Source organism: Barbus barbus (assembly GCF_936440315.1).
Source record: "Barbus barbus genome assembly, chromosome: 4".
In the NCBI taxonomy this organism is placed as follows: domain Eukaryota; kingdom Metazoa; phylum Chordata; class Actinopteri; order Cypriniformes; family Cyprinidae; genus Barbus; species Barbus barbus.
In genome coordinates this window covers 15,581,637-15,595,983 of record NC_136732.1, presented here as the reverse complement: position 1 = coordinate 15,595,983, position 14,347 = coordinate 15,581,637, and the positions used below count along the sequence as shown (strand labels likewise).

Below are 14,347 nucleotides of genomic sequence, written 5' to 3'. Positions count from 1 at the left end.
CAATAATCCAAACACAAACCTCAAAAACAACACAAACATGGGTCACTGAGCACAAACCCAAGCTTCTGCTGGCCATTCCAGTCCTCTGACCTGAACCCTGTAGAAAATGAGTGAGGTGAACTGAAGAGAAGAAGCACCGTCATGGAGCTGTGAATCTAAAGGATCTGGAGTGATTCTGGATGAAGGAATGGTCTCTGATCTCTTGACAGGTGTTCTCTAACCTCATCAGGCATTATAGGAGAAGATTTAGAGCTGTTAAACTGACAAATGGAGGTTTCAAAAAGTATTGAATAAAAAGGTGCCAATAATTGTGTCCAACGTGTGTTTGAGAAAAACATTAATTTCATAATGATATTTCCCCCCATTTTAAATTCTTATTATCCAATGAAAGGTTAGCTTTTTGTGATTTTTTTAAATAAAAGATCAAAAGGATTAACAAAGCAGGTTAATTTTCACAGTCTTCTTTGATCATATTTACCAAGGGTTCCAATAATTCTGACCACAACTGTATATATTAATGTTATTATTATTATTAAAACATATATATTTAAATATACATAAACGTATGTATGTTTTTTATATTTAATTAAGTATTTGCTTCATATATAAATATTTATTTAAATATATATGAAAATTTGAATTTTTGTTAAATATCTGTCTGTTTGACTATTTTAAAATGTTTTTTGCTTTTTTTTACATAACTACTGAATATAAAATAAAATGAGATTTTTCACCTTTAATAGATGGGACAGAACTGACAGGAAACAACAGAAGCGATATTTTCTAAAAACTATCCAAGACAGATCTGATGTAAATGCCACACTCCAACATGTTAGCACATGTGCTTTGTCCACCAGGTCATCAAATAAACTTTTAAATTTCTAACAGCCATTTTATGCAGTGCTCTTAAATTGCACATGCCACTGACATCCTGTGATATGTACAAGAGGTGATTGTAATTAAAAATACACAGAGCTGATTTCAATTCCGACACCTTTACAATCATTCCAAATGAAATTATATATGCCTCTCACTTTTCCCATGATTCCGCTGCTATTTACCAGCAGAATGAATGTGTTGACTGGGTCCCTTCGGCCCATCCCACACGCGCCTGTCTCACTGCCCTCTCTCTCTCTCTTGGAGTACATTCAATTTTAATTTCCAAACTGCAGCCATATTGTGAGGCTGGCATGCGGCTCAGTCTAGCATAGAATTCCATTAACCCACTCCCTACTGTTCAGACACCACACTTCACACTGTCCCTGCAGACGAACACACGGCCCGGCTGAATCTGCTGCCCAGTGCTCAGCCTCACTCACACATCCCTGCCTCTTTTTCTGTCTGTCTGCCCTCCCTTTATCTCATTTAAAGGGGTCATTATTTACCTACCCTCATATCGTTCCAAACCTGCATGACTGACTTTGTCTGTACAACACAAAATAAGAAATTTAGAATAATGTACTGGCTGCTCTTTTTAAAAGTTACAATGAATAGGGACTGAAGCCCCCAAGCTTTAAGAAGCACCCAAAATTTAAAGTAGTCAAGTGATCTGTTTTGTAGATTTCAAACTCACTTGTTCAGAATTTCAATTAACAGCTCATTAGAGGGGAGGAATATTATTGGACGACTTCAGTTTTGGTCTATTTCTCACACTATCTGTCACTTTGAATGTACTTTAAATATAAAAGTCTTGAATATACAATTGAACATATATTTGATACAATATATATTTGTCTAATAAACCTAGCATTGTATATTACGAATATTGTTGGCTCTTGATGAATTGCTTTGTTTCTCCTCTTTTCTTAATTGCTTTGGATAAAAGCGTCTGCTAAAGGCATTCATTTAAATGTAAATATACTACACAAGCCGTATTAACCACTTTTATGATCCTTTAACAACTTGAATATTCACATATATTTGTCTGTGTTGTTTAAATACTTAAAAATCTATGCTTTATTTAAATATTTATTTAAACATGGTTATTTGAATATTTGTGTTTCCATTTTATTTATTTTTAAATAAAATTATTATTATAACTTGAATGGTCCAGTTGCTATTCATTGCAATCGCCTGGAAAAGAGCACCCAGCACATTTTTCAAATTATCTCCGTTTGTGCTCCACAGGAAAAAAATAAAGTGACAAGTTTGGAACAACAGGAGTGAAATTAAATGATGACAGAATCTTCATTTGTGGCTGAAAAATCCCTCTAATCTTCATAGCTCAGAGTTTTCCCCAATCTCTCACTCTGAAGGTCATGGTTCTGTAGATCTGTGGGAAGGGACGTGCGGCCTCTGGGGAAAAGGCATTTGAGAAGCTCTGTCTCGCCGCCAAAACCACGAGTTGAGTGGCGGCATTGATCTCTGCACACACATACACACACACACATGCACACAAAATGCTCTCCACCTCCTCCTCCTCCATCGATTGCTGGGCGTGAACAAGCAATTAGCTCTGTATCCAGCTAAGAGCCTCATCGCTGGACTAAGGCAGTGTTTCTTTTGTAAAAGACAAACATCTCAGCCGTATTCTGCTCAGCGATAAAACCAATGCACATGCACTCACACAGACATACAGCATCAAACGCTATGCCCGACGACCCAATGGCCACAACTTTTATTTGTCTGATCCAAAATAGACAGGAAGGATGCAAGAGAGGACGAGAGAGAATGGAGGGATGAAAAGGAACTGAGACAAATGCTAATGTGGGTAGATTTCCACTGAGCTGAATGCATTGCCTTCACCACGCTTCAGTGCACACAAATTCCGTCATTTCTGCACAGCAGTGTGGAGGGTGGAGTAAGAACGAAGAAAAAAAATAAAGAGCTAAACAGTGAGAGGAAGTCATTTGTTCATAGCGGTGAAATGTGGAGGGAGGTGGTCACGTCTTGACAGGTCAAATTACAGGTGAATAAAAGTTGAGGAGATGCTATCAACAGGAGGGCGGCTATTAGGTGAGACAACTTAACGGTTCTGATTCCACCTCTGACACACATACAGAAAAACACAACCACACAAAGAGCGTCATGCTGTTTTTTCATAGAGGACTGAAAAGGGGTGATGGGGTTCACTAAAATTAGCCATGCTGCCATGCCAGCTCAGCTGTTTTCAAAATACTTATTTATCACTCAGCAGTATTCTCAGAAGACCCTATTTGGCATTCAACATCTTTTTTTAGCAGTGAAGTAAATGTTTAGTCAAATATTCCTGCTTCTTATTATTCAATTTTGATTCAAGATGACAACTGATCAACGATGGTACTTCTAGGTTGTTCCACCTCGTAAGATTGCGGCTTAGATTAAAACATTTTTATTGAGCTGAAAATAAACAAAAAGTGTCTGAACAAAAATGTGTGGAAATACCACACTTTAAAAAGAGATTTATTTATTGGTGATCTGAACATCTTAAAATTTCCATCAGCATTGGTGGATCAGGAAAACTAGAGTCTAAAATTAATTATATATAATTCGTCTGTAATTTTTTCCACAAAGGAATACAAATACTGACTGAAAAATCGTTAAAAATAATTGCATCTATTTTTAATGTAGTAAGTACAGATTAGAAACAATACACTTTTGCTATCAATGTTTATCATTGAAGACCAGCAATAACCTTCGTTTTGATAATATAATACACTGGTTATAGTATAATATATAATATATCATACCATTTGTCTTTTGTCTTTAGTATTCCTTTTACTCACTTATACACTTTACTGCACTGCACAGCACACGGACACTTTATCACTGACATACACTTTACTTTTTATAGAATCTATAAAGAATCATATTCTATTTTTATTCTCATATCTATTTTTTATTTTATTTTATTGCTAGTTTATTTCTGTATATATGTTTACTGTACTTTTTCTATTTGTATTTTTGTAAACTTGAGGTTTTTCTTAATTTTGTTGGACAATTTGTTGGACAGTCGTACAATACATTTCACTTCATGTCGTACTATGTATGTATATGTATGTGACAAATAAAATTTGAATTTGAATTTGAATTTAATATAATATAATACATTTAGAAATAGCTCGATATTCTGATTCAATAAACGTGTTAACATAGTGTATTGTCTTTTTTATCAGTGCAAAGTCATCAAAAATTATTGAGAATGTAAGCTTTTGCTGATCCAAAACCCAATAACCTGGGAACCTTATCCTTTTTGCTAATAAATGAAACTGATTTCTATAATAATTTCTAAAATTTAATGCTATGAGTAGCTTAGCTGGTGAATTTTTAGTAAAATTGTAAACAGGTGCTTAAACTTATCTTAATGAGTGTGCAACTTTAGCAAAATACAGTTTCAAAGTAAGTAGTTTGTGTGAGAAACGTTTCTTTTTAAACAATGTAAAGGATTCAAATTTAAAAAATAAAAAAGTATGTCACGTCATTGACCCCTGGGCAAGTCAAGTACATATAAATATTCGTATCCATATAAAACAGGAGTTGATCCAAAATGAGTGTGAGATAATGAGTCATTTTCCCATCTCTGTTTTCATGCTGAGCCAAATCTGGCTATAGCTCACGACGCAGGAACAAAAGTTGACATGAGGCTACAGCTCTGAGCGTTGCGTGATGTGGACGCTCCGGTCCTCCAGCACAGGAACAGGAGTGACCGGCTCTGTGTTACTGACACGGATCCTGAGGGAGGCCTGCCAGTCAGTCTGTGTGCGCAAGTGTGATGGAGCTGCTGGCAGGTAGCCTGATACAGCCCCAGCCTTAATGAGCTCAATGTGAGCACCACCAGGCCAATCCTTTATCTGCCCCCTCCGTCTTTCAGCAGAGACCTGCCCTGACCACAAAGACCCCATAGCGAGGAACTGACTCACTGGCCTTTCTTGCATCTCCCATCCTGATGCTCTCAAATGGAACCTAAGTATTTTCCCCTCACAACCACTCACAGTCAGGAGTCATGCTGGGTCATTCATTTTCAGTCAGCAACAATCGAATACATCGAAAATACATCTGAACAAGACACCAGATGTGATGCTAATCTATGAGAGAATTGCTCTGTCTAAAAATAGTGAGCTGCCTACAGAGTCAGTGTTTTAAGGCATAACAGACACAAAAGCTGCTCCATAATTTCAAAACAACTTAATTATGTTGCCTTCTAAGTTGTAAAGTTTGAGTTTATGTAGCAATAATATTAATAAAAAGAGATTGACATAAGTTAAATAAACAGTCAATAAATTGTTATATAATTATCAATTTATTTTCATGAATTACAAAGATGATGATATGTAACGTTGGTTTTTGGGATTTATTTTACGTTCATGTTTTCATGTCTTTTATTTTGGAGTTTAGTCATGGACCCTGTTCAGTCATGTGATTCCCTTGGCCGTTTCTCAATATGCGTTCTTGTCTGTACTTTTGTTCTTGTGGACTTGTGAAACGTCATCAGTCGTCGCCCCAGTACTGTTCCAATTCACATATAGCCAAGTACAGTTCAAATCCCCAGATGTGTTCTTGCTCCAACCCTTTTATCAAGGATGCATCCAGAGGTGACTTGTGCAAACTTGAGGCAGCCAGGTATCCCAGAATGCATTTTGCACCAATCAGCGAGCGTTAATGATGGAGGGGAAAACCGAAATTTTTTCAAAATATTACTGTTATTGTGTCATGAAATGCCATTTTAAGAGTATTTCAGTTGAGAATGTAGTTGTTTAAAACTCAAATCTGTGGTTTATTTATAAAGATAACGCCTATTTGAAAATTTGCTTTGCCGATTTCGGAGACGTGAGCTCCACGCGATCACCGGGCGCTCAGTGCTCATGTATCCCGAAGAGAGGAGCATAACCTCGGCTAGTCCTTCTGACATTTGCCGCTGGCTCTGATGTCTCTGTAGTGTCACGAGTCCGGGCCCTGCGCTTCTCCCTGTCGCCACCAGAGGTCACCATCTCCCTTCCTCCCGGACTCACCTCACGTAATCACGTACACCTGCCACATCACGTACACCTGCCACATCACACACACCATTACACACACCTGTCACACTCATCACACTCCCAGCTGTTCTCCATTTGACGGACTATATAGTCTCCCCTCTCTCACCACTCTGCCTGGGTTCGTTAATTGTTATTTCATGTATATGCTTGGACTGTTTCGAGTGTCTGCTGTGGTCTGGGATACATGCATTGTGGTGCCGTCTCGTATCCCAGCCCTTTTCTGTTTTGTTTTGTGCCGTGTTGGCCTTTTTGTTTTGAATTAAAAGAGCCTTACCTGCACTTGGACCCTGATCCCATTCCCGAGGCGTACCGTGACAGAACGCAACCAGCAAAGATGGGTCCAGCAGGGAGGTTCCTCCACATCCGCCAGGGAGACCGGAGCATGGAGGATTATGCCAGGGACTTCATTAGAGGAGCTCGTCAGTCGGCAACGGAGAAGACCTGCCTCATGGTCTTCTTCTGGGGAGGCCTGGCTAATCCCTTCAAGTCCCTGGTACCATACTGGGACCCCGGGGAGTCGCTGGAGGACTACATCAACCTGGCTCTGCAGGTGAGCGGCTCAGCCTTCAGGTTGGAGTTAGCTGCGGAGCCCGTTCACAGTTCTCCCGAGGCGGCGATCTGGGGGGCGGCGGCGGCCACGCCCAGTGCCTCGCGCCCACTTCCGGAGCGTCCTGGTCTGATGCGCAGCGTGCGGAAACCCTCGCTGATGTCGGTGCGAGCGGCGTTGGCTGCTCACATTTCTCCCGAGACAGCTGTGCTCGCTCACGTTCCTCCCGAGACAGCTGTGCTCGCTCACGTTCCTCCCGAGACAGCTGTGCTCGCTCACGAAGCCCTCGAGAGAGCGGTGTTCGCTCACGAGGCTCCTGAGACCGCGGTTTTCCCTCACGAGGCTCCCGAGACAGCGGTGTTCGCTCACGAAGCTCCCGAGGCGATGGTGCCCGCTCACGTTCCTCGCGAGACAGCTGTGCTCGCTCACGTTCCTCCCGAGACGGCTGTGCTCGCTCACGTTCCTCCCGAGGCGGCTGTGCTCGCTCACGTTCCTCCCGAGGCGATGGTGTTCGCTCACGAGGCTCCCGAGACAGCGGTGCCCGCCCACGTTCCTCCCGAGAGAGCGGTGTTCGCTCACGAAGCCTCCGAGAGAGCGGTGTTCGCTCACGAGGCTCCCGAGACCGCGGTGCCCGCCCACGTTCCTCCCGAGAGAGCGGTGTTCGCTCACGAAGCCCCCGAGAGAGCGGTGTTCGCTCACGAGGCTCCCGAGAGAGCGGTGTTCGCTCACGAAGCCCCCGAGAGAGCGGTGTTCGCTCACGAAGTCCGCGAGATAGCGGTGTTCGCTCACGAAGTCCGTGAGATAGCGGTGCCCGCCCACGTTCCTCCCGAGAGAGCGGTGTTCGCTCACGAAGCCCCCGAGAGAGCGGTGTTCGTGCCTTCTCGAAGCGGCGGTGTCTGCTCACGAGCCTCCCAAAGTGGCTGCGTCCGCTCACAGTTCCCTCGAGGCGGATGGGTCTATATAATATAATATAATATTTTGTTTCACTGTAATGTATGTACTTTCCCTGAACTACATTTTTGCGGCTATTAATATGTTTACATGAAAACAAAAAGAGGCAGTGGTGTTTGATATCGTATATTATCGTATTGTAATACAGTGTAGATAACTTAGGCGAGCTTACTGACGTTATCAAGTCATCAACTTGTTATCAACTATTATTTGTATAGCGCTTTTAACAATACAAATTGTGTCAAAGCAGCTTTACATCAGCTTGATATAAAGCTGGGTGGCTTTATATCAGCTTTACAGTATTTAGACGGGGAAATAGTGTCAAGTACGCTGCTGTTCCATTTGCAGACTTGTGTTCTCCCGTCCTCGGGAGTTCACACTCCAAAGTTGAACTTGTGAAGTCTGAACTACCGCGGACGCAAGTCCGAACTTTGAGTACTTGGTATTGAGAAATGGCCCTTGTCTGTGTGTTATGTTTTGATTGGTTCTTTGGTTCATGTGTCATGTTCTCATTGGTTGTCTTAGTCTTGTGCCCTGTCTCTCATTGGTTGGTTCTTGTCATGTGACCTGTATTGTTTGCTATAAGTAGCCATCGTGTTGCCATTGTCTCTCGTCGTGTATTGATGTTGTAACCTGCTGTCTGCGAGTCTAGTCTTTTCAAGTCCAGTCAAGTCTGTTCAAGTCATGTCTGTTCAAGTCAAGTCTCCGTTTGGATTATGTTTGGATTACTTTTGTAAATAAAGCTGCACTTGGGTTCTCACTACGCTCGCCTCCAGTGGACTGAAAGTTACATGATGACTATTACTATTTTATTAATGGTATTTTGCAATGTTTAAAATGTAAAATTACTAAAAATAAGTTTTGTTAAAATGTATAAATGTGTGTAATATGTAAAAATAAATAAAATATTAATAAAATAATAATAATCATTTGCAATCCTTTAATTTTATATTACTATAAAAACTAATTTTCACTCTCATCAACTTAATGTATACAATTAAATATTTTTATATTATAATTTATATAGTATTATAAAATTTGTCTATATGGACAGAAGCACGTGAGGCAACTAGGTTTTGAAATGAGTCGTGAAAGCTGTATAATTTCTAATTATACATTAATAATAATAATACTTGGTTGCAATATGTAAAATTAGTTAAATTATTGTTATTATTAAATATAATTGGTCTATTTACATTATTAAGTTATAAAAATTTGTCTATATAGACCAAAGCACTAGATGCTGCTCACTAGTTTCAACAGGAGTCAACACACCTCACCATTTCAGACCACAAGAACACAGAGACAAAAAATAAAAAGACAAAAGAGCGAGAGAAGAAAAGAACATTCTTAAACCAACAAGGGCAGTCGTGGCCTAATGGATAGCGAGTCGGACTTGTAACCCAAAGGTCATGGGTTAGAGTCTCAGGTCCGGCAGGGATTGTCTGGCAATGGCTGCCCACTGCTCCGGGTGTATGTTCACCACTGTGTGTACACTTGGATGGGTGAAATGCAGAGCACAAATTCCAAGTATGGGTCACCATACTTGGCCACACACCACTTTCCTTTTTTTTTTTTAAGAAGTTTTTCCTCCATAATGTGTGAATTGCCAGCCCACCAGATGAGCTACAGACTGACCATTTCTCACATTTTGAATTATGCATCACACCATGTGTAGCAAAACTGCCAGCTCAGACACACACACACACACACACACACAGTCAAAGTAGCGTTACGTTTCGCATTGGGCTTTTCATAAATAATACCATCATGCACTGGGTCCACAGCTGGGTCTTCTCGTGGGACCGTTTGAATTATGCAGAGACTTGCACAGTTTGTGCCCCTTCACACACACACACACACACACACACACACACACGCGCAAAATGCATCCAACATATATGCCACTCACATCACATGCACGCATCAATAGGCACAAACCGACTGTCGAGACCATTTTCACCTATCAACTTTGTGGGAAACATGTCTGAACTACTAACTACTGTGTGCTCCCAAAAGAAAGCAGAAACCAGAGGAAAGGGGACTTTAAAATGTGCCTGAATCAATCTGTGGTGAAGAAAGCCCAGGGATCAGGAGCTTCGTACTGGTACCTCTCAGTCAGCTCTACTCTGTATTCAAATTGGGACATGTGGAGCAGAATGCAGGTTGATGCCAGTGTGATTACTTCGGGAGGATGCTGGGATTTGCCAATGTGTTATTTATGCCAGATATGTCAGTGAGTGATATGCTTCATGCACAAAGACCTCTCTCTTTTTCACTTTACCTGCTCGTACCCAGTTGGGAGAGACAAAATCAACATAAAATCAAAACAGGCTCTATTTACTTTTACACATTCCTGGTCTTATTAGGCATGATTCAAGTGCATGTTATTCATATTAAGAAGTGTTTGTCCTCATAATCTTTAATCCATATATAAACTTAGCTAAATTTACCTTCTTCTTACTTTTCAAACCCTCCCCCAACCATCTGACTCCATTTTGTGAAGTAACAATGACTTTCATTTTGACTTTAATGCAAAGCAGAAAGGAGAATATTCCACTACCCCAAGTACTGTACATGACTACAAGAAACAAAAAGGTGCCAGTGATGGAAAAAGAAAAGCAAAACGCGAAATATTTACAAAACAAAAGTAAAACTAAAACAAACAAACAAACAAAAAACAACCACACATAAAACAAACCAAAACAAAGCAAAAAACACTAAATTAAATTAAACACAGCACAAAAATAAAACAAAAAAACAAAGCAAAATAATCCAAATGCAAAACAAAAATAAAATAGACTAAAACAAAAACAACAAAACAAAGCAAAAATAAAATAAAAACAAAGCAAAATAAAACAAAACAAAATCTTAACACAAATCAAACACAAACCAAAAACAAACACAAAATGAAACAAAAACAAAACAAAACAAAAAAGAAACAAAAACATAAAACAAAACTAAATTAAGACAACTAGGGGTTGAACGATATGTGCTTTTCAGGGCCAATGCCTATACCGATTATTATAGATCAAGTAGAACGATAACCGATATTTTAAACTCATATATATCTGGTGTAAAAATTTTAATTAATGCCAAAATTAAGAAAAATTTATTTGCTTTTAAATCATTTTATCGATACCGAGAACCATAAAAATGCTTAATATCAGTGCTGATAATCAGTTGACCCCTAAAGACACCAATGTTATCTAGGCTCTAGGCTTATCTCTCGATAAATAAAACAAACAAGCACATATACTCTGGCACACCTAAAAAAGCAGGTGAACACACACACATTCACTCACCTCAAACTTCTGCCGGAGTTCCTCATTGCCTTCTTCTCCTTCAGGTGGGACAGGTACGTTGAAGTACTCGCCCTCTTCCTGACTGAGCAGCTTAAACCTGCATGTAAGTGTGTGTGTGCATGTGTTTGACAGACAGAAAATAAGGAACCGTTAGATGAGTGCAGGATCTCTGCAGTCTCACATATGGTTCAGCAACAGAGACATTAAATCCTCCTCTAATAATGGCTCCATCTGGCCGCTATAGGAATTGCGTGCTTCCTTGAAATGGCACATTTTACGAAATTACCTCAGCTCATTTAAACCATTCATACGCTTACGGTTTCCCTCTCAGCAGGGATGACCTTGACTATGATCATGTGTGAAGAGGAATCCAACTGGTTGGAGTAGCCCCCAAACAGCTTTCAAACGTCTGAGGGACAGCATGATACCCCGTCTCATATTTAGCTCTTCTAACATCTGTGCTTCCCGATAGCAGAAAATCAGCTTCCTGTTTAACGGTGTGAGGTGACCATTGCCGGAACCCGACGAGGCGACATGTTCAAAAAGCAACAGACCTACCACTGAAAGCGCCCCCCTCAGAGAGAGCAGCATGCTGGGTTTCCACCTCCTTTATTGCTCCTGATGTGATAGGAGGCCCTGTGTTCATCTTGCCTCTGGTCTGCGCGGGTGTGTGTGTGTTGTGTTTATGACTGCAGATGAGTCATGGCTGCAGTGCTCTCCCCCAACACTCCTTCCTTCCACATCTAGACCTCCAGAGGCTTTAGGGTGTGTGAGCATCGTTCCTCATCACATTCACAGAAATAGGAAAGTGTGGTAGAATGGCAGTTAGCATGAAAGTATCTGGGGTGTTTCCCAAAAGCATTGCTAGTTAAGGTCGCAAATTCCATAGAACTCTATTGGTAACGACAAAGATCTTAAATAATTTTAATAATATTATTAAGATTTTTTGGTAAAATTATTTCATTGCATTTATATTATATTGTATTTATATCATATTTATTTATTTTGCTATTATTATTTTTTGTTTATAATGTGTCTGTATTGTGTTCATTGCACTACTGATTTTTTAAACCTTTTTTTAAAAGACTCTTATGCTCACCAAGGCTGCAATTATTTAATCAAAAATACAGTTAAAACAAACTGCTTGGTGATGGCAAAGCAGCCATTACTCCATTACTACTGATTTAATGCTCAAGAAACATTTACTATTATCAATGTTACTTATTGTTTTTTTTAAATCAATGATACATTTATTATCAATGATAAATTCTTTTCAGGATTCTTTGATGGGTAGAAAATTCAAAATAACTTTAAACAGCTTTAATAGAAACGGATAAATAAAATAAAATAGGAAAATAGAAAAAATAGAAATCTTCTGTAACAAATGTCTTTACTGTCACTTCTGATCAATTTATTGCACCCTTGCTGAATAAAATAGTAAGTATATAAAAAGTGACACTAAATTTGAATTCTGGGATTGCCTTTATTGTTATATAAAGGATACATTTAATGTATTCTACATGTTAGATATTTTTATGAGTCATGGCTAAACAAGGCAGTTAATGATCATTACATGCAGAATAGAGGTTATAAATTTTAAATATCTCACACTGACTTTCAAAGGTATCCATCCTAGACGTAATATCATCGAATTAAGATACATGAGCGTTCTATATGGTTTTGGCATTGAAAAGGCAGATTGATTTAATACAGAAATCAAAAGGAGAGTAGAACTGAAATATCAGCAATTTAATATCAAGAAACAATTAGAAATAAAGTGAACAAAATTATTTAAACAATTAAAATGATCAATAGTCAACTGTTTAAAAGTTTCACTATAATATAATATAATATCATTTAATAATATAAAAAATAATTGCACAAAATCTATACTACAAGTACTATGTTATCTGAGTGTTGCACAGTGATTAGGGTTGAGTGATTAGACAATCATAATCATTTATTTGTTTTATATCCTGCACATATATATATATATTTTTTTTTAACTTCAACAAAGTTGCTCTTTGAGTACATTCTCTCTTCTGACATTCAAACTATCCCTGTTCTCAGACTCCATGTCCTTTTGCAAACATGAATGAGTGTTGTGCTGAGACAGTGACAGCTCTGACAATGAGATTGTGATCATGTGGATCTGTCCTGACTGAAGGTCCACTGGGGAGCTGAAACGTCTCGCCTCTAATCTGACACTGTGCTTTTCTGTCAAGTGGCAGGAAGCAGCCAACACAGACACAGAGAAGCTCATAACAGCTACAAAACCTCTGAAACACTCTCACGAAACACATACACACATCTCATCAAACCATCTGATATAAGTCACATCTGTAGAGAAAACACACAGAGAGAGGAGACACTGGCTACAGTAGCCAGTAGGGATGTGTGCTGTCAGCACAGCCACTGAGAACCAAAACTAAAAATGGGAACAAAAACAAAACTAGTCAACCTCACTAATCGATTTGTTTCTTTGTGTTTCCATTGTGTACTGTTCAATAAATGTATGCTTCAAAGAGGTGGTGGCAAGCAGAATGTTATTTTAAGGTTAGCGTAACATCTTTAAAGGCAACTCAATGAAGAGCAACTTTATGGTTAATTAATCTTTCAATAGTGTGTTGTACTCTTGAATAGAGAGAAACTCATTATCTCATGTTTTTTTTTTACAGTAAAAAATAAACAAATCTAATTTTGTGTTCACCTCTACTACCTTGTTATGTATTTATGTTCATAAACAGTTTATATACAGGATAATCTTTCTAGGGATTTTTTCATCTCCACTGTCTTCTTCATCTTGCAAAATGGTTGTTTGGTCCTATTCTCTGTTAAACTGCTTTGGAACAACATTTATAATGTTAATACAACACAAATAAAATTGAAACCGAAAATGTAAAAACACCTTAAGTTTTGTAGAAAAAAAAGTTAATTCCTCATAATATTTAAATATATATTTTTTGGCTTTAGTATTACAACAAAAAAGGACATTGTTTATATATTATTTAAATGTTGTCTCTTTAATTTTAAACTTAATTTTGTTCTCACACACTGTAAACAACTTTTTATACATAACATCTGCATTTAAAATTAAGGAAAAGGGTCTATTGCAAGGTGATCATTATTTTGGGGCTCCTTGGCATTTAAAAGTTTAAAAACCCCATTGCAGAAATGTAAAATATTTTTTACGTTTTCCTAATGTTAACACAACCTTTACATAATACTTTCCCATGACTGTGGGAACTATCTGTTAGGTAGGAAAGAACTAATAGACACTTCAGTCTCTAGATACTTGTACTGACTAGACAAAACAGACCAAAAAAAAAAAAAGATCTAACAACTGACAGAGAGAGAACACGAAGGACAGAGCAAAGATTTCCTGTGAAAGTGGATCTGACCTTTCTCATTTAACTCACTTCTGTCAAATTACTTGCACGTTTAAGCATTCACAGGGGGCTCATGCGATGCAAAAATACACAGATCCTAGCTGACAAGATATGCGTTTAGAGGTGTTCGAGAAGGGACGGGACTGTGTGTGTGAGCAGAAAACAGGAGTGGAGAGCTCTCAGATGAAGAGCACTACTGAG

The 14,347-nt window shown here is 38.8% G+C and overlaps 1 protein-coding gene across 1 annotated transcript in view; it reads right to left on the bottom strand.

Moving 5' to 3' along the window:
- Positions 1–14,347, bottom strand: part of LOC306864234 (protein kinase C beta type) — a 168,815-nt gene that overhangs the window by 60,129 nt on the left and 94,339 nt on the right. Inside the window, exon 8 of the mRNA XM_079408086.1 lies at positions 10,758–10,854. Coding sequence (XP_079264212.1) covers positions 10,758–10,854 — 97 coding nt within the window. The remainder of the gene's footprint in view (positions 1–10,757; positions 10,855–14,347) is intronic.